This window comes from Diospyros lotus, chromosome 6, assembly GCF_014633365.1.
Source record: "Diospyros lotus cultivar Yz01 chromosome 6, ASM1463336v1, whole genome shotgun sequence".
NCBI lineage: Eukaryota > Viridiplantae > Streptophyta > Magnoliopsida > Ericales > Ebenaceae > Diospyros > Diospyros lotus.
Window position 1 is genome coordinate 4,069,104 of NC_068343.1, and position 24,219 is coordinate 4,093,322.

Consider the following 24,219-nt stretch of genomic DNA (forward strand, 5'->3'; position numbering starts at 1 on the left):
ACGAATATTCTATATAATCATAATTATTATTTATTTATTTTAATTTTAATTTTAAATAATTATATAATTATATATAATAAAATACGATATGATGGATAGGCGTATGACTCTTTTATTTAAAACAAAAATAGAATAAATAAAATTAATCTCATAAGAAAATAAAATAAAATAAAAAATCGTAACACGAATTATAAAAAGGTAATTTATAGTCATAAGAATGTTTGAAAGGCTATACTACTAGTACTAGGAGCTCAATTCTCCCGCCAATTGGCAAAGCCAAAGCCCTAAAAAAGTTCGAAGCCATCGATCGCTTTGCGGCAGTTGATCCTTTCGTCCCGGAAAAAGCCAATTCCATATTCTGTAAGTCTGTTTTTGATCTTTTCAGCCATTCTTCATGTTGAGAAAGTATACGGCAAAGTATACATGCTTAATTGGTAAGTTGTTGACATGCACGCCCCATGGATATCGGTGATGCATATCGGTCTGGTTGAAGGTTGTACACGATTATGACCCCTGCAATTCCGCAATTCTGAGTGCTTTCTTTTGCTGGAACTATGGGTGCTTCCGTTTCTGTCGCATTTCTTACAGTTCCCATGTGTTTTGAGAAATTATTTTGGTATTCAGTATTTTAAGCCATTGATTACAGAAATTCGCGAGATTGAAGTTATATCCACAACTTCATTGGAGAGGTGATCTTTAGAGTATCTTGTATGGTCAGTTGATGCAATTCACAACACGTGCTTGAGAAAATTACTTGAAACCAAAATTTTGAGAAACGCCCCTATTTTGAATATACTGAGATGGCCTTGAATTCAAATTCCATTAACATAGGATTTCTATACCAATCTAAAAAAAAAAAAAAGAAAGAGACTTTAGTGAGCTTAGAATGTAAGAATTGTGTAAAAAGGGGAACTCCTGTTGTAAATGAGGCATCACGAATGATATATCCCATTTTCTGATTCTCTTTCATCATCTGAACCTTGCCCATTTAAAAAGAAATGCCAGCTTTACTGGATATGTCCAATCAATTTGATAGCATTATGATATGTCAAGGGTAATCTTAAAATTAGGAGAGACAATGGATACCTTTTGACTTAAAGCACTGCAAGTGATCCACATCATCACGGAAAGAATGTCAGGGTTGTATTACGGATGACTAGGATCAATCACTTTTCAATGCAAAGAGAAATTAGTTGTGTTCTCCCTCCTAACAGTTAGATTTGACATGTCATATCCCATCCAATTGTGTGTGTCAGATTTGATTGAGAATATCTTAGGTAATTATATATAAAAGCAAAGACTTATCCATTGCGCAAACTAGTTACCCTTAGATGGACGTGATGAAAAGGTTGTAATGTTCATGATGTTTACAATTGAAATGGAAAGTTCTATTGAGCCAACTTGGATAAGTTGTGCGTCTTGTTGAATCCCAACTCGAGTTGTGATGATTGACTATAATTATGAGTGAAATTTTTTTGAGATTTAACAATTTTATTTTGTTTTCTTAGGAAGATCGTAAAACAGGTGAAATCTGGAACCTTTAATTGAGCTCAAAAGTCTACTGTCTAATGGATAGTCGATCTAAGATGGCTACTGACTTTGATAGTCAACATCATAGTCAATTGGCACAATTGACAGTTAATGCTCCCAGAAGGACATAAAGACAGGTGAAATCTAGAACCTACAGTTGACCTCAACACTCAACAGTCAATTGTCCAATGAACAGTTGAGGTCAGTTGCTACTGGTTTTTATAGTCAACCTCACAGTTGGCTGGAACACTTGACAGTCGATCTTTCAGGTTCATACATTCCATACATTTTATATAATACTATTAAAGTCGACTGCCACTCTTGAGAATCGTTCTCCCTGGTTTAGAAATTTTCTATATTTTGCTTCATGTTCTAAGATTAAGAGTTGACCCAATACTCGACTGTCTTAGTAGATAATAGATGGAAAGTGCTGAACCGTCTATATCAAAGTCAACTTTCATTTTACAGTGGGGATTATTAATATCTGCAGGTCGACTTATTTCATACCCAAAAATAAAAAGAGGATGAACAATAGCTAGAAAGCAAAAAAATGGCATACAGGCTTCAAAAGGCTGAAGAAAAAGTAACAGAAATGGTGCATACAACATACCATCACCTAGTGCAAACAAGATCGAATCCCCTCTAGGGTTGATTGAAAGCAAGTTGGAAGGAAATCCCCTCAGAGTTGAATTGAAGCAAGAAGGGAGTTTTTGCTGGTCTTTTCCAAGTAACATTTATTGATTTTGTATTGTGCTCCGCTTGTGTACAAACTAGCCTAAAAGTAGAGGGAAAACACTTACACAAATACATTATTTTCTGGTGTGTGTGAAAGAGCAAGTAGGAACTTGCATGGTTGTGGTGTGATATCCTAGTGTCTGAACAAATCTAAGGATTTATGTAAAAGTTTCAAGAGTGAGCTTTGGGGTATTTAGTGGTACTCAAGATGGTTTGTCTTGAAGAAGTGGGCATAGGTGCAAGAAAGTGCCACACCAATATAAATGGATCTTTTCTTTGCTGCATGTGTGTTTTGTGCATATATTTATACTTTCTGCACATTTACTTTTCAGTATCTTTTATTTTGGGAAACAGTTTTAAGACTCAAGTAATCCCTCTCTTGAGTCTTCACTGCACCTAATAGACCAATATTTTCCACTTTGACTTAGTTCTTCTCACTTCCTCTTTTTACGTGTCTTGCTTAATGGATGATAGCAGCAAAAGAATTGTTTTAGATCTGGCTACTTGTGACTGGCAAGCCATTCTCATAGTTTTCTTTGTGCACCAAATGTCTTATCTTATACTTAACTCTTCTACAAATAGGAAGAAGTGAGGAAAGGAAACAAAATCAAGCTTGCCTGTGGTTTGAGCAACTTTTCTCTGTCTTCATCCATTCAATTAACTTGTTGAAGTTATTGTGTGAGCAGCCACCTTCGTTGACACTTTCAGCAGCCACTTCCTTCAGATCCAAGGCCCTTTCTCTGAATGTCTTGTCATTGAGCAGGTGCTCTACCTTATCCTTAATTTCGCCTTTTCTGACGATCCCGCTTTCATCTCGATTAAACCTCAATCCAATCTTCCAAGTGTCGCAAATGTAACTCTCATTAAGGAATTGGTCAGCAAAGTATGGCCAACATAAGAAAGGAATTCCATTGCTGAGACCTTCCATGGTAGAGTTCCAACCACAGTGGCTTAAAAAGCAAGCAACAGATGGATGACTCAGGACCTCCTGCTGAGGTGCCCAACCTACCAGTCGGCCATGAGTTGCTACCCTTTCTCTGAACCCCATTGGGTAAGCATCATTGGATTCATGTGTCAGATCTGGCCGAACGACCCATAGGAATGGTCTGCCAGTGAGTTCAAGCCCCAAAGCCAGTTCTTGGAACTGGATCTTGTCAAAAACTGTGAAGCTTCCATATGCAACATAGATGACGGAATGTGTTGGCTGTTGGTCAAGCCATTCTAGGCAGGTTGAGTCTTCTGGCCAGAAGCAACCAGCTGGTTTTCCAAGCCGGTGTCTTGCCAAAAGTGGGCCTATAGGTAAGAGATTTGTAAATAAGGCAAAGGCTCCAGGCTCCAGCTTGTCAGATGAATTGCATATTATCCAGTCTGCCACTTCCATGACCTTGTTATTTCTTACCATAAATTCAAAGATGAATTTCTGTTCTGTCAATTCGCCCATGCATGCCCATACAAGGTTTGATCCACCAATTAAAGGCATGTTTGGTGACAACTGAATCATCTGATTCCCCACTGGTGTCCCTGCCAAATGATAAATAAATTAATACAGAACTAAAAAAATTAATAGAGAGGCATAAGCAATAATAATATAGGAAAAAGATAATCAAATGGTTAGCTTACAACATAGTGATTAGCGCATCCCTTTCTGGTTTGAAAATGAGTGGGTACTTGTAGAATGGAGTTTAGCCCATTTACCACGGTACTTGTTTAAATATTTAAACCTCAGATGGCCAAATTGTTCAGGCATCACTTTTGCAGTTGTCTAACAGTAACAGATGCATGGAGATAATCCCCAGATCTTATGTTACTGTTTTTGTTGTTATCACTCTCCAATTTACAGTTAATGTTTACTAGTGTTCTTTGTGTTTACTACCAGTATGGTCAATACTGTAATTTTCATTTTGATAATCTTCTTTGATTCCCACTCAAGTTTTTCACCTATGTCCTGAAATATTTCCTAGTCCCTGACAGAAGATAATCTGGAAATCCCAGCTCTTTAGTGAAAACAAGTTAGTTGACTCAATTGGTAAACTCAGTTATCTGCTCTGTTTTGTGTGTATGGAAAGAGTCAAAAGTTAGTGAACAAGACCTTACCGTAACTGTTTATTATTCCATCATTAATGAGTTCTGGGATACTGAATGCCGAAGCAAGCATTGCAGCTGAGGGAGGCGAGAAGGCTGCTCCCCTGATTATCATCTTCTTTGCAACTTCCAGGGCCCATCCCATGCTCTGATCTGCAATAACACAAGTGATCTTCTTGTCATCTGATCTGTTAATCTTTCTTATCAGCTCTTCCAGCTTCCCGGGCATGACCTTTAAGATTCCTTCCGTTAACCTTACCAAGTTGTTCCTATCCTCTGAGGGTTCCATCCCATCTGGGATTGAAACCAGATGTATTTGATTGGCGAGGTTGTCTTGGTCTGACAGTGCATTCACTACTCTTTTGTGGTTAAACTCAGTGTTCACAAAAGTGACCTTGAAACTCTGTGCAACTAAACGTTGTGAAAGCTCTAACAGGGGAATTACATGGCCTTGTGCTGGATAAGGTATGGCTAAAATGTGTTGCTTTCCCATCTATGTTCTTTTGCTTAATTACCAGATAGTAATAATATTTTCAGTGCTGCTTGAACTCAATATTTTTGTTGCTCTTATAGGCAGCCCTGGAGGCATGACCAATGAGCCTATTCGGAGTGTGTTGTCCATTTGTTTTTGTTGCTTTCTAATCTCAAACTTGGGAATATGCTTGTCGTTGGCTTTAAGGGCATTGCTTGGTTTGCTCTAGTTGTCTTTGAACTACTCTCTTAATCAGGTCCCCATTTATGCTGTGGCAGTGAACTCTTAAATGCTTAGGCTGTTTGCTGCAGCCAACAAAGTAGTAATTACACCAGATCTTGCATCCTTTGATTATTATTTTCTTATCAGATTTGAGTAAAATTCCACTATAAAAAGAGGGGTGTGGAGGTGCAAGCAGGAGTGCAACAATTCAAATGGATAAAATCTCTACCAGTAAAAAATTAAAGGAGAAGATTTTAAGTACAATAGATAAACTATAATCAGAAGACAATAGAGTTTTCTACCAGCCAAGTATTAAAGAGATTATGTGCTGGTAGAAGTTTTCATATTTGTCTTGTCGGTTTTTTTTCTTATTATTAGTTAACTTTTCACATAAAATTGGTGTCCTGTGGATTTATTGGAGAACTTTTCGTATTTGTCTTTTGTATTTTTACACATGTTTTTGCCCCAGCACTTTTTTGAATATACACTCTTTTGGAATATATTAATTAATTGCAGTCTCATAAACTGTTTTGTGTGTGTGTGTGTGTGTTTTATTATTGTTCTTGTTTAGTTTTTGTTCTCTCTCTCTGCATGTCTATATTGGGGCAAGCATTGAACTTTTCTAGGGGCTATTGCATATTTTTGCGCCTCTTGCATGTATGTCATTTGTTTGCACTTTTCCAGTATAACCATTTAGGAAATGAAGTCGCTCTCAGTTCTCACCATAAGCCATTTGATTGCTATATTCTCTTTAAGAATAGCACCTCAATGGAGATGTGCATTTCTGCATCCACAGCTCAAACAATTTAATTGACCTCAAATTGGATCAGGAGAACTAGCTGATTTTATAAATTGATTCATTCGGTGTAATCAATGGTAGAATCCTTTCCTATTCTTAAACAATGTTAAAAGCATTTTGCTAATTTCTGAACCATATAAATTGAAGGTTACTCAATCTGCATGAGCTGATGCTGATACTTAGATACAAGTGCTGCGTGATATTTAGGCACTTGTACATAACAAATGGAAAGCAGGTTTTCCTTCAGGTAATCCAATAAACTGGAGCGTACTGTGCAAGTATGGTTAGTGTAATAACACTTACATTTAGTTCTATATCTTGTGATTATATAGTTTATAATTGTATGGTTATATTTTTTCATCGTGTAGATACAATGAAATTAAATTTGGAGGATTCTATTTCATTTTGTTGTAAAATTAACCAGTTAATGTTGCAAGTGTACAATATTTAGCTTTTGACTGCTAGAGCAAATATATAGTTGTGTTTCATGGATTTTAAAAATCTGCTTGTGAATTCTTCTAGTGTTGAAGATATGGAATTAGGACTTGGTTTGTTGTTGTTTGTTTAATGCATTTCAAATGGATGAGCAATAAGGAGGACCAAGGTCCTAAACATTGCCACATTGGTCATAAATAATTGTTGGATTTTTTTTTGGCTGAAAATAATTGATGGATGCTGAATACACCTAGTATTAAGTGTAATGGATTATTTTGATTTTATAAATCACCAAAAACTTAGAGATTCTCTCAAGCGCACACATGCACATCAAATGAAAAAAAAAAGGGGGGGGGGGGGGCGGCGAGGGGGGGAGATACTGTATTAGGGTAGATTACAGGCGCTATTTCTTGAATTTTTGAAATTAAGCTTGGATTTCATACTGTGTTTTTAATTTGTATGGGATACGATGGCAATTGGTAAACCTTGTTAAGAGCTCTAAAATTGTTCCTTTAAGACAGGAAGTTCATAGGTTTGAGTGGTAGAAACAGCCTCTTTGAGACGTAGTAAGGATGTTGCATATGGGGAGGAGGCTTGAAACGCCCTTTTGGCGTAGCAAGGGAAAAAAAAGAAAGCGGGCTATTCCTGGTTATCTCAGTCATATATGATATAAAAGAAAGCGGGCTACCAGATTGGATGCCATACATATTTTTCATCAATTTGTGTATCTTTTTGTTTTCTCTGTCGTATGGAACAAGCGCAAAATTCTCAATTAGTTTGGTGTATTGTCACGAATTTGGTTGCAGATAAATAACATGGAGTTCAAGCCGATTTTTCCAGTATCCTCTTGGACACATGCAACTTGTTATCATCTACGGCGGTCGGTCATTCTGGGACAAGGGCTAGAGTCAAAGCAACGCTAGTGATTGATGAAGGTGTTAAAAATTTTCTGAAATTTTATAAATAGCAGGCGGCTGCTCGCTAAGGCAAGGGGTTGTCTTTTTTTACATGGCTGAACTAACAATACGTTTTATTCTTGTCTTGATTGTAGAGCTGCTACTCCAAGTGTAATCACGAAAGGGGAAAGAAGCAGAATAATAGAGAGCATGTTGAGGTAAGCATCTCACCCTGAACATTTTCTTTTTATTTAAGTTGTCTTAGTCTTACCTCTCTAGATTTGGCCTTGTTTGACTTGTTCCTTGTTGAGTTGTCCCTTCCTTCCACGTGGGAAAATAGATATGTTTTCTCCAAGATTCTTACCTTAGTTCTGGTCTTGGACGAGGGACGGCTTTGAAGGTAGCTTATGAGGATGCGGATTTAATAAAATTCTGCAGTTTAAGAAAGATTTTTGGAAGTGTACCTGTTAAAGTGTTTTGTTGATATGCCCTCAGAAATACTAGAAATTATTATCAAACTAATAATTTATGTCAAAAAATAAAAATAAAAATATTTGGACATTATTAGCAAGGAAGTCCTTTAGTAGTAAGTACGTTGTGTGTTGAATCCTTAAAGAATGTGGTAATTAAATTTTTTGGATCTTCTAAATATCATGTTAATTATTGTTTTTTTTATTTATGTCTGAATTCTTTCATTAAGATTTAGGTTTATAATCATAATAAAGGTGAAACTTCTTTCAAAAGTACTACTATTTATAAAAACTAAATTACTATTTCAAAATTATTTATTAAAATATTAATAATGGTTTCACTTCAACATAAAATAGCTAGTTTAACCTAATATTTCTTCAAAGAAAAAATTCGTTAGTTCAACTTATGATTTTTTTAAAAATGGTAAAAGAGTCGCTAGTTGAACTAGCGGCTTTTTTTTTTTTAAATGATAGTACTTTTTGGAGTAGTAATTTCAAAATTCAACTAGCGGCTTTTTTTTTTTTAAATGATAGTACTTTTTGGAGTAGTAATTTTAAAATTAATTTGATTTGAGACTTTGAGTAGTTGCTTAGTAATTATATTTATGGATAGTAGTAGTTTTAAAAGGTTGCATAATAGTAAAGACCAAAGACCTAGGCGCTTATTCATTAGGGTAGTATTTATTAAGCAAGGTATAGAACAAAAAAAAAAAAGTAGGATATGAGAAATATTTTGGGACAAGATGTTTTTGAGATAAGTTTGTCTCTTTCTTTATATGAACAAAAGTGTTTATTCTTATTTTGGAATTTTTAGTTAAATTTATTACTTCCTTCCCTTTAGATAAATTATTTTGAATCTTATAAATAAATTATTTTAATATAATTTTATTTTATTTATTTTAACAAACCTAGTTAAGTAGCATAGAAGTAGAGAAAAAAGGGCTGTACTTTGTGTTGGGTACTGGGGCAACATTCATGGGTTTACATTTAGCCGGCTGGAGGACTTGGGCCTACGTTAAGGTAGCCTGTTTCAGATACTGTTTACTGGACATCCACCCGTCAGGTCTGGCAACGAAAGAAAAATTGTATGCCATTTTAGCCTTAATACTTTCTAGGGTCCACTAGGATTGAGGCCAGAACCCTTATTGCATACCAGGCCTAATGGCCCATCAGAGCTTCTATCACACTCTTTGATGTGGATCAGAATCTGGAGACCGATCGGAGAAAGAAGATTAATATATAGAAGACTTGTGATAAATAAATTGAATTTTAAATTTTTATGTAAGATCATGTGATTATTGATGTGCATACATTCGTAAGAAAAAAATATTGTTAAAATGATTCATAATTTAAAAAAAAAAAAATGTTATTGTCGTTGCAGTTTCGTAGCGTTTTTTGTATAAAGATTTTGTAAGATAGTCATCTTCCAATTTAGAAAGAGATATAAACCCACTTATCCCTGAGAAAAGTAAAAAGAGGGGCAAATATTTGAGAAGACTGAATGCATTGTTTCCTATATTTTATTTTCCTAACCTGGATCGTGGGGAAGTCAAATATATGCAAGTTCCTTTTATATTTTTAAACTTTTTGCTTGATTTACTTCACCTTATGACCCTCGGAAACATTCAATATTTGGCTGTTTAAGGGGACTGCTGAATAGTAGAAGGGATAGAAGTTTAAAACCTTCTAGCACTGTTAAAAAGCCATAGCCTCCTCGGAACCCAGCCAGCAGAAGCGGCAGGGTCAGAAACTTAGCCTACAATTTTCCCTTTTTTAGTTTCTCTGAACCAGTCGGGCCAGTATAGAGCCTTTGGTAAGGCCCCTCTCAGATCCTCAAGCCCAGTGGCTAGTTTACTTTCTCAATAATAATCAGCCACCATTGAGAAGAAGTGAAGTCAAGAGGCATTAGGCCATCCGCATGTGAGTTGCTTCCAGTCATGATGAGTCTATATAGAGCGGCAGTACTGAATTGGCATTTGAAAGAGAACTTGTGAGTAGGATCCCCTGCCCCCTTGTTTGTGCAATTTATTCGCAACAAAGCAAGTCTCCTTGACATATAGCTGGCAAGTTCGTTTTACTTGCTACTAAGAAACAAATTAGTAAAAATACTAAACAGCATGTGGCTGAAGATTCATCAATGTAGCTAATAAGTTCGTATCTTCTGGCCGAGAAAAGAAGGGGAAGAGAAGGGCAAAAGAATAGGACAGAGGGTCAATTGGCAATAGACTAGCTACTGGGTGTTGGAATTAGGAAATCAGGCGCTAGTCCACCGCTTTCCAACAACGAAACAGCCGACACCTCAGCACCATAATTTTGTAATGAACACCAAGACTAAAACCCAGTCCAACAAAAAGATCCCCAAATTGTTTCCCAACACTCGCGCGTGGGGATTGATCAAAACCAAAACCAAAACCAAAGCAAATAAAACCATGTTTCTTAAAAATACCTTTTAGGACCACTGGGTAGAGAATTTACTTGGACATGACAAAGTCCAACTAAATTCCCCTTTATTTTATAACAGTACCGTCACCTCACCACCTGGGCATTCCTCAGGTGTGTGAGCTGAGGGGGACAGTTTGGGCCCCACTCTACAGAAAAGATAGATTTGATGGCTTCAGAAGTTTTTGAAAATGGAGAAACACAGCCGTTGTCAGCAAATCTTCTTTAGGAATCGGGATTGAATGAAAGCCCACACCTCTCCTCCAATCATATACCCCTAGTGTCCTTAGACGGATTAAATAAACAAAAAGGTAATAACAGAAAACCCAACCCCACTCAATATTATTATAAATGCTTTTCACTCAGTGCATTTACTGGCGGTTTTGTTTTCACCTTATTTATCACCAACGATGGGAATATGAATGAGAATCCAACACATTTTCCCAATCATGTGGATCAGACACCTTTATTGATCGCAGATACTGATGCTGACAGAATGGACATGTCTGCGGTAGTTTAGTTAGTTATTTAATGGTATCTCAAATCCAAAACACTGACCGAGTTGTCAGTGCTGTTTTCAGTCAATTTGTTTATGTTCCCCCCCCCCCCCCCCCCCCCCCCAAAAAAAAAAAAAAAAAAAAAACAAAAGGCTGGAATGAAACAGACAGACAATTGAGGCTCACACAGAATCCTCCCAACCAAAAGACATGCTTTCCCTGTGCCCTGCATTAAAAGTCTCCTTTTTGTCTCTCTTTCTCTTTCTCTTTCTCTTTCCCTTTCCATCTAATCCAATTAAAGGGCCACAGAATCAATATCTGAAATCGTGTACTTTTGGCAATAAACAAAGTAAAACACACGGTGAGGCAGAAGCTTCCATACTAATACTTGAGATCTTTACCAGGAACCTTTTGCCCCCACAATAAAGAAAGTACTTACTCAAGTCTAGGAAAACTACACCCACGTGAGCCCAGCCCAGGCTTTAATGAGTCGAATAAAAATTCATCAAACAAAACCATTACGAGGCATTCAGGCATAGAATAGAAGCTCCTCCAAAGATGTACATAAGCCCTCAACACCCCCCCTCTCCCTACACTAGGTAAGGCTATAAAGGTAAGTAATATCACTAAATTTATGCTGCTTTTACTTTTTTAAATATTTTGTTCTTTAGGATGCCAACTCTTCTACCAACCCTGAAAACAAGGAATAAAGAAGAATGCCTGCAAGCCACAGCTACGAGATGTACATACATACAGATAGCTTTAGTTGATTAATGTAATAATCCTAGAAAAGGACTAGAAGGTGCATACATACTTGCTCTTTTAAAAAGATGATTGGGTTTCTCCCAGGTTCTCTCCTCAAAACCCCATGAGCATGTACAAGGATCTAGATGTACTCTCAAAAATGAGCCAAGTAGGCCTAGATAGATTCAAGATCAGATGACCTGAATCACCAGCACTTGAGCTTCCATATATTCCTTTATTTTTCTTGTGCACTTTTTGTTGGTTTTCTTCAGGCAGCAACAAGTGAGCTACAGAACGCAGAACATGGATTTTGAGGGACATGCAAAATGGTAAGCCCTTGAGTTATCACAGTGAAAGACATTTTGCCCCCTCAGGCACTGCCCTAGGCATCGGGAAAGCAGTGACATATTTTTGCGGATATGGCTTCATTACAGCCTGAGTTGTGCCTGACGATGTTGAGGTCTCTGCTGCGCGCGGTTGTCCCCGGGTGTGGAACCTTGCAAAGCGATTGATGATAGAGAATTTCTCCAATTCCAGGCACTCCACCCTTATGTCTACAATTGATGCTGCCTTATCCAATCTGCACAATGAATTGAAATGTGAAAAGAGAAGATCCGCATAAGAATATCAAAAGGGCACATCTCAGGTGGAGTCTTATTATGTAGCTAACTCTGTGAAGATACAGATACAGCTGTTGCAATTGGCTAGTCTCCAATTTCAGGGTTTTTCTATGGGTAGTTATGAATCTGGCTGGCATCGTGTATTATTAATAGTTGTCAGTAAGGAAATCAAATCAAGTCACACCTAGTGCAAGCAAGAAATCAAATCAAGCACATATGAATTAGCAGTAAGGAAATCGAATCACACACTTATTGCAAGCAAAATTGTAGAAATTAAGAAGAAAAACAGCTTCTAGGGTGAAAACACAAGTATGGTTTTCTCTAGAGACCATAAGCGACTGACTCCCAACATGTTTTTGCAGCCTAAGCCACACGAACAGGGTATGACTCATCTAGAGGTCTACCTGTCTATTTACATATTTGCTCTTCCAATTGAAAAGGACTTTCTAGAAATACTGAAATGATATAGATGGCAACTTGACTCATACCTGACGAAGTCATCTTCCAGCCTCTTTGTTTGGGCAGTCAAGTCTTCCACAAGTTTTGAGAGATGCTGCTCATCAAATCTTTCAGAAGTTTCAGGGTCCTTGGCCATCCTAAATAAGTTTTAACAGATACTTCATTGAAGTGGCCATTTTTATCTAAGATACAAGAACTAATCAACAGAAGAGAGCTACTTAAGAGATTTCTTTTATCCTTGGAAATGAGAAGTCCTGCCATGTGAAATTCAACAAGATAAAGTAAGTGTGAAGAACTCTTACATGTCATAGCATTTTGAAGAGAGGCAAGAATTGCTTCTTGACTGAGAAATCAAATTGCATGCATCACCCAATGCCAGCTTAGCAGAAGCGTAAGCCATGCTCTCATAGTTTGAAACAGCATCTGCAGAAAGCATGGCTTCCTCCATGGGGCTGAAAAGCTGCTGCATGAGCTGTGTGGTATGAACAAGCCGTTTCTTTGATTTAAGGCATGATTGCATTTCTTCAACCATGTCATTCTCTTCTTCTAACTGCAAATAGAGGAAGCCTTTAAAAACTACTACTGAAGGCTATAGTTCCAGATGAATGTAATCAAAGATCAAAAGTCATTTTGGTGCATTGTTTCAATAGCCTGGAAATGAAAACATTTTGAATCATAATCGAAAAGATAAATTGTTTTGAGATAAATGGAAATATTTGGAAACAAAAAGTAAACTCTAATGGAATGTTTTGGAGTGTTCACTTGGCTGCAGTAGGAGACATTTTGGCCATTTCAATGGAAAATAAAGGAAATTTTGTGTTCATTGATGTACTAAAAAGATATTTTCATTTGTCACTGGACCACCAAGAGAATTAGGAGCACACCTTCTCAACAATCCGATTTGCAGCTTGTGCCCATCCTACTTCTGCCATGCTGCCAAAAAAAAAAAATTGTAAAACCTACAAAAAAAAAATGCAAAATAAGAGAAAAGAACCAAAGAGAAGTGAGTTGAAAAGGAGAAGGATATGTCATCTTCCACCAGAAGATACTAAAAAAATGCAAAATCAAAACTTCCTTTACTCTTGACCTGTCTTCTCAGTCACTGAATTTATCACAACAAAGCAATGGTGCTAGTGCAACAAGAATGCATTATAGTGACAGTTATCCAGGAAAATATCCTAATCATGGTCAACACCTGATGGTTTGAAGCCTCTTAGAACCTTGTGTCACTTCCTTGTGCCATGGTAGAAGCTCAGGCATTGCAATTTTACGTTTCTTTGATCTTGTAACAGACAAATTATGACCAATGACATCTGGAGGCAACACACAAGGGGGTGATAGTTTACCCGCTGCCAAGGTGGTAGCTGTAATTGGCCAAACACTGGTAACGTGCCCAGCACCAGAAACATTTACTTGGACCACAGAACTATTCATATGCAAATTCTCAAACGGTTTCTGAAGAGGAAATTGCTGGGAAGAATTATTTCCAGACCTCGTGTCATACATTGGCAACATGTGCCCCATTTTCAAGGTACTGTAATGCTTAAACCAGGAAGGTGCCATTTGCATGCTAATCTGGGAATGTTCTGAGCTGTTCAATGCCACATCATTACAACCAGAATCACTGTGAGAATAACTTTGTCCTTGAGTGATAATCTCTTCTGGAGTATCTCGGAGATGAGGTAGGGGCGAATCTTTGACGAGCTGAACATCTCCCACCTCTGATGAGAAGCTCAGCATTTTATCATCGCTAGTTGGGAATGAATTGAACCGTGATGCCACATCTTTGGAAGTTGAATTATTTGCATACATCATTTGATGGCCTGCAACAGAAGTTGCCTGCTGAACATTTGGATTGGAACCCATTCCACGATTATTGTCTGAAATTCTTCTACTTGGATCAGTGGCCACATTGTTTGGATGGCGCATTTGATGAAATAGAGAATAACTAGGATGGAGATTAGATGGTTTTAGAGAGCGGCCAAAGGCTTCAATATCTCTTGCAGAAACAGTTGGCATTTGTTTGTCAGGATGCCATGCAGTATCATTCTGCTTTTCGGAATGAACCATTAAGGAACCCGAGCCAGTAGCACTGACTTCAGAGACATGCTGTAGCAAAGGCTCTTGCTCATGAAATAATCCTCCACTGCGTAATGTTTGGTTAACCATTTCAGAAGGAATTTGCTGCTGTGAACTTTTCTTCCCAAGGTGCTCATCACCACTGTCAAAGACTTGTGGATTTAAGGAGCCTGCACCCAATTCCAGAGAAACCATTCCTTTCTTGGAGTTCTTATCATGCTCTGTGCCAGATAGGTGCAGTTGAGTTGGTAAATTCGTCCTTACACTAGGTAACCTTGTTGAAGACCCAAGTTGGTGAGAGAAGCTCGATGCTAATGAGGGCTGACTGACCGGCACAGCATCCAAGATTGGGAGTTGTTGACCAAAAGAGTTTATGCAGATCTGTTGAGATGAACCATGAGGTGTAGCATGATTAAATTGTGGAGTTCTGCTTGGCATACCCATCAATGTTGCTTGTGGAGACTGAATTGCAACAGGTGCAGAAAGCAGGAATGGCCTTTGAAACTGATTTCTTAGATACAGAGGACCTCCCGGGGATGATGAAGTAGAGTTTGCCTACACATTCAAGTGTAAGGCTTTAGTGTCATGTTGTAAGCTTGATTCACCATCAAATCATTTGTTTGAGACGAATATGAAAGAGGCACATATACACAAAATAAGTTATGATGCTCTGCCTATGTATCCTAAATAAGGATTGACATGACTAAGATTTGCACCACTCACCGATTGTGGAGAGCTCTGCAGCAAGAGAAAACTGTTTGAATTGGACAAACGCTGAGTTGGAGGGGCCAACCTTAAGCCAAAGTGTGGTGAAACAGAAGAGTGATCATATGATTTCACCATGGATGCCTCAGAAGTTTCTGCTTCTGGCACATCCAATAATGGGCTAGAATCAGTAGAACTTAACCGTGCAGCTGCTCTTTGTTCCCCAGAGTGATCAACTTTGTGAAGAAGCTCAAGCATATTTTGTCTGCCATGGTCAAAATTAGTGAGAGCTTTCATCAGATACATGACACCAGGTGAAATGAACTTAGCTCTGTAATTAATCAGAGCCACAAAAAGAGAGGAGAATAGAGGTAAATACAATCTTAGAGCCAAATAGATGACATGACAGGATGGTGTTTACCTTGTCTGACAAGTTAGATTTGAACTGTGAATACCGACAGATTCATGAAAGGGGGCAGATACATTAGCTCCTCTATTTTCCCTACAAGATTCACGATCTGCTGCTTCTAGGTTCCTTTGGGTATCAGGTAAATGCTCCTATAAAAGAAGACCAAGAACCACAACTGATCAAATGTTCTAAGAGACGATCATAAAAATTATATTAGAATGGAGAACCAATTATTCACCTTTCCCAAGTTTACAGCATTTTTAGAAACATCACCAACAAAGTTGAACTGTCCAAAATATCCTTGCTCATGACTGGTCAATCCTTGGGAGCCCTGTTGGCATAGGACTGTGAATATTACCATATCCTTGCCAGTATTTTCTATATTTTGAAGCTCCACGATTAATAGATAAACCTAGGAGAATTAGAAAATATATGACTAACCTGGCCAGATGAATTTTGATTAGCCCTTGCTGCATGCTGAGAATCACTTTCATGTGTCCACATGTTCTCCCTGACTTCATCTTCTTTGACTATAAGCTGGGATCCATTGGGGTGATATACATCACTAGATTTCTCCCTTTGGTAGAAGTTCTGTTGTTCCTCGTATGTTTCACTTGCTGTTTCATAAGAGGTAGCTAAAACTTGAGTACGACTTGGGTGATGCTTGCCATCTCCCACGATCTCATTTCCCTTATTTTTCACAGAATTTGCTACATGTTTTAAGTAATTGAACTGATGATGCCGTGGAGCATGTTGACTGGTTGCTTGGTCAACCTTGGTTGTAACTGAATTAGAAAAGGCAGCAAAGTTTTTCAATTGAAGGTCCTTTTCAACCATTGTGATGGATGCACCAGATTTTGCCTGCTCCAATCCACCCACTGAATTTGTGATGGAACTTGCAAGATTACTCTTATCAGTAATCCACATGCAACCATCAGGACCCTTTTCCTCATACACACCTCCACGCATTTCAACCATGCAGGATTTGTTTACAGCATTCTCATTGTCACAAACATTTAGAACGGCATGTCTAGTGTCTATTTTGCTTCCCATTAGTTTATTGAAGGGTTGGTGACAGTTTTTAAACGGGGATACACTCTGTTCCTGTCCACTGCTCTGCGAATGCTCTAAGTTTTGGCTAGGCCATTCATTTCCCAGAGGTTGAATTGTATGTATCAGTTGGTCTCTGCCAAAAGGTTGATTTGGTTGAGACTGCTGCACAGATTCGTGAGAGGAATCAGAAAGCATCCCCTCTTTCTGTTTGATGGAGAACTGGGCACCTGATTGCTCAAACCCAGGGAAGCCAGAGATCATATTCGTATCACTGAATAGATGTTGAGGTTTACCACTCAGAGAGGATGCACTCTTCACATTGTTATCAACCGAACTAGTCTGTTGCTTTCCACTGTGCACAAGACTTGAGGGCTGGTTATCAGTTGACACTTCTGTGTTCTGGAAACTCAGGCCGCTCCACTCTTCTTGTAACCCAGTATCAGTGCTAGACGATTCTGCAACAGCAGACTGCATTAGAGCACTCCAGCTCCCACTCTGAATGGAGGGAAATGATCCTAAGTAATGTGCATGTTCCAATGTATTCTGCAAACCCCCTGAGCCCATGTCAGCAGTCCTGCCAAAAGAGGCAGTCCAACTGCTGTCATCCATATTGAATAAAATTTTCTGTTCCAGTGGATCTAGGGTAGTCACACCCTGAGACCGCTCAAATTTTTGTGTTGTGTCTCCTGTAAAGTGTTGGGGCCAACCAGCTTGCTCTTGCCTTCCATTTGATTTGCATGCTGGTGTATTCCTTAGTTGGGTATTCACCTGCTGGAAGTTCTCTGGTAGAGTTCCACTACTGAAACCTTGACTAGGAACTTCACCAGCCAAGTTTTGCCCATGAAAGATCTGTTTGGTTAGGAAAGCTCCATCTGGCTTGGAAAGCTGGTCTGAAGAAGCATTGCAGTTTTCAACCAAAAAGGAGCTACTGGAGTCTGATTTCTGCATCCTAGGTCTCTCCATCTGATTATGACTAGCCTTTGATACTACATCGATGGAATCATTAGAGAACCCTTGAAGATGACTCAAATTATTTCTTGCAATAGGAGTTCCATACAGAGACACTTCAAGCTGTCGGGGCAGCAGACTCAATGAATGTAGATCCTGGTTTTGTTCTTCAGAATAAAATCCATTTTGAAGTTCTTGGATGGCTGGTGATGCACCATGCTGCATGAGGCCCGTGTTACCCACTCTAAATGTCTGTGATGAATCATGAATAGGTGTTCCATTGATTGGGGGCAAAAATTGACCCCTGGAAGCCTGCTTATTTGTTGCAGATAGCTGGTGAAAATAGTTTTGCTGCCTCTGATCACCTAACTCCTGGAGTTGGTGCCTCTGAAGCTCTTGCAGCTGCTTCAGCATAATGTGCTGCTGTAGCATCTGCATGTCATTAAGCCTAGGCTGCTGATTTGGCTGAGGATGTGGCATAACAGGATGATAGATCCAGATGCCACCAAACAAGGACGTAATAATCACTAGAGCTTCTACAGTTTCTAACCTATATGAAAACTACGCTCGGAGTAGAAATGAACTGCAACGTTTCCCAGCCAACATAAACAATGCAAGCCCTCTGCTCTACATCATGTATGGTCTCCAAAAAACTCTACTTTACTATGTCTTGTCTGAAAGGCTATGTGGCCAATGCAAAAGTCCATATGAAGAGCTATTAACTTCTGGCTTGATTCGTGGAAGAATTGAGATTAGAGTTGACAGTATGAAGTTCTAATTAGATGGTCTCACACACATTCGTAGCGATTTCCTTCTCCACAATCTGCATACACTAACAGGGATATGATACTCATAAGAGAAGGTTTACAAAAATGTTAGGACTATTAGGGGTTGTTCTCTTTGTGTTCCAATTTTTAGTTTTCATTTTTGAATTCATTTTTAGTTTTATATTTTGAGTATTTGTTTTGAGATTACTGAAAACGTATTCTTTTTGTTTGTAGCGTTTTCCGCATTTTGAAAATTTTGAAAGTGTTTGTGATGAAAACAGTCAAAATGACTTTTTGTTGTTTTGAGTTTTATTTACAAAAATTTTCTTTATTTTCAAAAATGCATTTTTGAAAATATGAAAGTAAACACGTTTTCACTATTTTGAAAAACTAAAAACTGAAAACGACATGAAAACAGCAAAGAGAACATGGCCTTAGCTTTTCAAAAGTCAAAACCAAGTGCCCCTTTCTCAGACTTGTTAACGATGAGACTTTCAAGGAGGAATATGTTATGCACAAAATAGAATCAAAACTATTAGGGAATACCAATACATTTGTGTGTGTGGATAAAATTACTCATAGATAATTTATCTAATTTTTTTAGTAAGTAATAATCTATCTATTTTGTAAGCTTACATATTAAACACACAGGTGTTTTAATCTTTTCCAAACCACTGTTATAGAGCACTGAGGAGATCAAACTTACATCTGCAGATTGACAATTGTATTGGAAATTTGGTTTCCTTCAGGAAATTATATATCCTCGCTTCTACTCCTTTTCCTGGTAACCCTGAAAGACATGAGAAGCAGCTAAGCAAGGGAATTCAAAAACCGGCAAAGTTCATGAAATCTAGAGGAAAAACAAATTTTTGTGGGTGAAATCCATTCACTGTCTCAAGCTCCAATTGAACGCGACACTTGAAATAGGGTGCATAATGTAAACAAATTTTTCAGGAAGTATCATCAATAATGGAAAAGACATAAATCCATCATCGCTGAATAAATTGCCACTGCTAATACTGAAATTTGCCAACAATTTAACAATTCCCTGTTAATTTGGGACTCAAAAGCTGAAATCAAGTGCCAGGGAAAACCAAATTGACAAAAAATTAATTGTCCAACATTATATCACCAAAAATGATCAATTATGTTAATTTACAACAATATATCACCTAAAATGATCCAATTAATTCCATGTTCACGAAGACCTATACCGCAGAAAATATTTCCGGCTATTGAGCTCCAATATAGTGTTCCGGGCCGGAGATTACACATGCATTTGAAAAAAAGTTAGGTCACAGGCCAAAACCCTCCAGCAGAAAAAACCCTAAAAGAAAAACAAGAAAACTAGCAAACAAACAAACGCTCAAACTATAATTCCACAGAGAAACAAAATATCTACAAGAAAACAACAATTAGAGAGCAAATTCAAGGAAGCAGGGGCAAGCCAACACGCAATTGCAAGCCGGATTAGTGATCGTACAGCAGAAGTAAACCAGAGCAAACTCAGACAGGAGATTGCAAGCAAACCAAGGAGGCAGATGAAGTATGCAAAGTGTTAAACTGTGATCTGACGGAAGAGCGTGAAACCTACCGAAAGAACGGCTTTAATGGCGATCAGACCTCAATTGTTTGAGCTGCTCTTGCACCAAATGCCTCCCTCTTTCTCTCTCTCTCCCCACAAGTATATATGCCTTTCTCACTCTGCATATACACCACTACACACTCCCTCTCTCTCTACCAGCGAAACGATGAGCGAGAAGCGTTGTTTCAGACCAGACCACCGAAGATAAAGCGATCGAAGCACTGGAAATGTATTTTCAACGAACTAAGAAGCCAGCAACAGTACAGGCTCGGCCCGAGCCTCCAGCTGTGGGGGCGAGGCTTAGGCTCGGAACGAGACTCGATACTCCGGAATTGAAATAGGTAAGAGCAATGCCCGCGTGTGTATGAAGTGTATGTATCTGCGCTCTCCCAGCCGTCCGATTTAGCAGCCGATTCTGATCGACGGCGTAGATTTGGGGTGGACGTACTCCACGCGATTGGGCAGCGTAGCTCGACGGCCGGGAGAGTAAAAAGCGGGGTTGGGAAATGCGATGGGCCACGCGTTTTTGTGCACGCGCGGGCTGCGTACTCTCTTTTCTTCTTAGTCCACTTTCCGGGCAACCTTTTTTTCCTGAATGAAAATTTTCAATTTTAATTTTCTCTTGGTGCTTTTAACGTGTTTTTCGCCGCCGCCGCCATCTTCAGCTTATCATATCAGGTGGGGGGAGATAACGGAAGAGTTAACGGCCCCCTAATCATTGTCTAGGGTTATAAGCTTGTCCTACGTAAGTGACACAGTAACGTAACTAATGTCCATGCTAGCAAATTAAAACAAAACTTAAACATTGTCTTACATGTCATGATAAAAGAATTTTCATTTATTTTATAATATTTATTTATTTTCTTTGTTAATTTTTATTTTTAATTTTTTTTCTCTATTCACTAACGGTGTTAGTGACGGAGAAACAAAAAAATAATAAAACTTAAATAAAATTTTTAAATTTTATTTTATTTTTGCTATCGATAACTTACACGTTATTAATCGTGAAAGAAAAAAAATTATTAAAGTTAAAATTTTTAATAATCGTTCTATTGTTATTTTTCTTGTTTCATTTTCGCTCGTATTAGTAATTCTATCTAATGCAATGAATGCTTACAAAAATAATAAATAATTTTGTTATGTTGCCTGCCGCAAGCAAAATGAGAGGAACCCCTTATGACCCAACTCTTGCAAAAGCACGTCGGGCAACTTTTAACAAAGCCCAGAAAATAAAATCAAAATAAAAAAAAATCAATTTATCCTTCTTCTAATTTCAATTTTTTAAATAAAATAAAAATTTTAGGAAATCAAGAACAATAAATCAAACACTATTTTCTCAAATAATAAAAATAGAAATGAAAATATACCTACCAAATCAAGATCTCTATTAGGTTTTTATCTAGCACATGTAAATAATAATCATTCTTACAAGAGAGTATGCAAGTACTAGATTGTAGGCGACTCCAAATGAACAATTGATTGTTCATGATCTCTTGACAATTTATTTCTATTTTGATAGTTTATTATATTTTTTTTTCACTAACAAAGAAAAAGAAAAAATAAAAAGGGTTTGAAGAGATCCTCCGCTACTCAATTTATAGATGAGCACTCATAGAATTACTTTACCGAGAGGGTAAATTTTTTTTTTTATCCCTTTTTATTTTTAAATAATAATTATTCAATTATAATTTCAAAAACAATAACAATTACAAATTAGTTAGCCAACAAAATCAACCTTAGTCCATGTTCAAGACTTTATGTTTAATAATTAATTTGTATTTATATAAATTCTTACTTGGTAGCATAAAACTGGGTAGACTTTAATCTCCAAATTACAATATTATTTTTATTTTATTTTTTAGTTTATGTAACACTAGTTGCCATTTACAAGCAAATAAAAAATAAATATAAATAAAATCAATACGCCACCCGTATTGAATCGCAAATCTTTTATAAATGGTGACTTCACTAAAGGTGAGTAAGAATTCGGATAAACTAGGTTCGATTATTTCTCTCAAGATTCTTAGTTGTTAGGTTCCACTCGGCTCGGTTATTTTTTATGAGAATTTCAATTATTTGGTTTGAATTTTTCAGTATTATTAACCAAAAAATCGAATTGAGCGGACAACCTAACTCTCTTTTATTATGTTTGGTTCGGTTTGATTTTTTTGATAAGAATTTTGGTTCGATTTTCAGTTCAATTATAGCAATTCAAAATTCGATTAGTTTAGATGACTCAGTCGGTTCGATTATATGCTTCAATTTAGTTCAATTCGCTTAGTAATTTTTGATTGGTTCAATTCGATTTTAACCTGCACACTCCTTCACTTTACCGATAGTGTAAATTTACCTATTTACCCCCATTTCTTTTTAAATCGTCAAATTATTCATTTATAATTTTAAGAAAATAACAATTACAAGTTAATTAGCCAAAAAAATCACAAATCTTAACCCATACAAATCCATTTTAAAAGTTCAAAATCAACAAATAAAAGAAAATGTAAGTGAAGGGGACCATTGAATCATGACCATACTGGCTATTCTAATATTAAAATTTGATAAATATAAAATTGGATCTGTTGACCTCTTTTTTTTTTTTATTTCATTTATTTGGACTCCTCGATAATTTGTTGATATTTCTTATTATATTTTCTTGTTCCAATATATTCCATAGGAATAAATTATCATTTTGTTCCTCCACTAAAAAAGATTTAATTTATTTCCGTAAATAAATAAGTAACTACATTTTTATATAATCTTTAAATTTTGCCGTTCTTAATAAAATAGTTGATTTTTACATATAAATAAATGTTTATACAAAATACAAGCACACAAAAAATTATATCCTAACTATTTGTACCGATGATAACAAGAAATCAAGTAATAGCGGTGACTTGGTAAATCATTCTTATGAAGGTATTTGTAGATTAGGGATTATAGGTGAACTTAAAAGAGAGTATTTGATCGTTCCAACTTCTAAATAATTGATGACTTGTTGATGTTCTCCCACATTTAGGATTTTTCTTTTTCATTTGTAAAAGAAAAAGAATAATGAAAATGGTACCTGACCGATTCTTGATTAATGAAAAAAATAATGAAAATGATACCAACCAATTATTGACGACTCCATTTGTAATAGACATAAATAACTTAGTCGACAAAAGTTAGTCAAGTGATTTTACCAAAAGGGTAAAATCCCTTCCATACACCCTTTTTTTTTAATAATTACTATTCATTTATAATTTCAAAAGTAATAACAATCACCAATTAATCAACCAATAAATCACAAATCTTAGTCCATTAAAATAAATTCTATATATTTTTATTTTTTATTGTTTATAATAAAGTAATTGATTTTGTACAAGTAAATAAATGGTTATACAACTTCAAGTTGGACCATGAAAAGGGTGTATTTTTTATTTTTTTTATACAATAAGGAGAATTCAAGTGATCAAGACCATAGTGGGCTATTATTTAACCTGATACAAGTTAATGTATTGATCATTTAAATGTTTAAAAAAGAAATTCACTAAAAGTTATTTGAAGTGGAGATATTATCTCGTCATTTTTAAACCTAGTGAATTACAAGTGATCATCTAAATAATTAATAAATAAAATTAATTAAAATCTCAAATTTGACACAAAAAAAATCACCTTATAAAATTACAGTAACCATTGTAGTAGATGACGATGATTTTTATAACAAAAAAATTAAACAAACAATTATAAAGTTGTCAAAATTCTCACACCACTTACTAGTAAAGGGCATTACACTCTTTGTGTCCTGACATGCCCTCATTCTCTATCTCTACATTGCACTTTTGTTGTTGTTGTTGTTACACCAATTCTTCTTATTTGTAAGCCACATATATAGGTTCAGAGTATCAATGCTTGAGAGGCTATAACAATTCCCAAATGAGAGCCACTGAACCAATTTTGGCAGAGGAACAGTGGCACAGAAAGTGAGGAACATAGCCACTTGGCAGGGCATGGAAATTGAAGTTCACAGCCATAACCAGAGCATGCAGATGCAGTAGCTTTTCAGCAGTAGACTGTGTGTACCACTTCCAAGGATGATTTGTACTTGTCATGCCACGTTGCTAACTCTTATCAAATATGCCAGCCAGCAGCCAGCAGCCAGCAGCAGTACCTGCAAATACCAGTCAACACAGCATCAATATTGTGGTTCCAATGACAACAAAGCCCCAGAATCATTTCAGCTTTCTATTCGCCCCTTTTTGATTGCATTTATTTGAGGGAGTGATAACTATCA

General features: G+C 36.9%; 2 protein-coding genes and 1 long non-coding RNA gene across 6 annotated transcripts; 1 reads left to right on the forward strand and 2 right to left on the reverse strand.

Moving 5' to 3' along the window:
• Nucleotides 1–2,872: 2,872 nt before the first annotated feature.
• LOC127803262 (UDP-glycosyltransferase 83A1-like) lies at nucleotides 2,873–4,846 on the reverse strand. The gene is made up of 2 exons (XM_052339363.1): nucleotides 4,360–4,846; nucleotides 2,873–3,786 (listed from the first exon to the last, which is right to left on the reverse strand). The coding sequence occupies exons 1-2, from the start codon at nucleotides 4,838–4,840 to the stop codon at nucleotides 2,873–2,875; spliced, it is 1,395 nt and encodes a 464-aa protein (XP_052195323.1). The 5' UTR covers nucleotides 4,841–4,846.
• Nucleotides 3,722–7,810, forward strand: LOC127803263 (uncharacterized). Of its 2 annotated transcripts, XR_008023484.1 has the most exons (4): nucleotides 3,722–4,812; nucleotides 5,988–6,087; nucleotides 7,082–7,210; nucleotides 7,327–7,810. It is a non-coding gene; the product is annotated as an uncharacterized LOC127803263 (long non-coding RNA). The 2 variants fall into 2 exon arrangements; XR_008023483.1 differs by having other exon boundaries at nucleotides 3,722–6,087.
• A 3,474-nt stretch (nucleotides 7,811–11,284) lies between these two features.
• Nucleotides 11,285–20,239, reverse strand: LOC127803869 (uncharacterized). 3 transcript variants are annotated; one of them, XM_052340456.1, is made up of 11 exons: nucleotides 19,956–20,229; nucleotides 19,068–19,151; nucleotides 16,035–18,417; nucleotides 15,832–15,924; nucleotides 15,606–15,742; nucleotides 15,203–15,449; nucleotides 13,596–15,034; nucleotides 13,285–13,333; nucleotides 12,703–12,950; nucleotides 12,430–12,537; nucleotides 11,285–11,901 (listed from the first exon to the last, which is right to left on the reverse strand). In XM_052340456.1, the coding sequence occupies exons 3-11, from the start codon at nucleotides 18,072–18,074 to the stop codon at nucleotides 11,667–11,669; spliced, it is 4,596 nt and encodes a 1,531-aa protein (XP_052196416.1). In that variant the 5' UTR covers nucleotides 18,075–18,417; nucleotides 19,068–19,151; nucleotides 19,956–20,229; the 3' UTR covers nucleotides 11,285–11,666. The 3 variants fall into 3 exon arrangements, with proteins under 3 accessions (XP_052196416.1, XP_052196417.1, XP_052196419.1); XM_052340457.1 differs by having other exon boundaries at nucleotides 16,035–18,426; XM_052340459.1 differs by lacking the exons at nucleotides 11,285–11,901; nucleotides 12,430–12,537 and having other exon boundaries at nucleotides 12,802–12,950; nucleotides 13,285–13,359; nucleotides 19,956–20,239.
• Between the last annotated feature and the right edge of the window lie 3,980 nt (nucleotides 20,240–24,219).

Excerpts from the sequence above, each read along its gene's own strand:
- LOC127803869 (XM_052340456.1), bottom strand. The coding sequence starts at position 18,074 with ATGCCACATCCTCAGCCAAATCAGCAGCCTAGGCTTAATGACATGCAG. Across the intron at positions 13,334-13,595 it reads AAGAGGCTTCAAACCATCAG|CATGGCAGAAGTAGGATGGG; the intron begins GTGTTGACCATG and ends TTTTTTTGGCAG. Across the intron at positions 12,538-12,702 it reads TCTTCAAAATGCTATGACAT|GATGGCCAAGGACCCTGAAA; the intron begins GTAAGAGTTCTT and ends AAACTTATTTAG.
- LOC127803262 (XM_052339363.1), bottom strand. The coding sequence starts at position 4,840 with ATGGGAAAGCAACACATTTTAGCCATACCTTATCCAGCACAAGGCCAT. Across the intron at positions 3,787-4,359 it reads TGGAATAATAAACAGTTACG|GGACACCAGTGGGGAATCAG; the intron begins GTAAGGTCTTGT and ends ATCATTTGGCAG.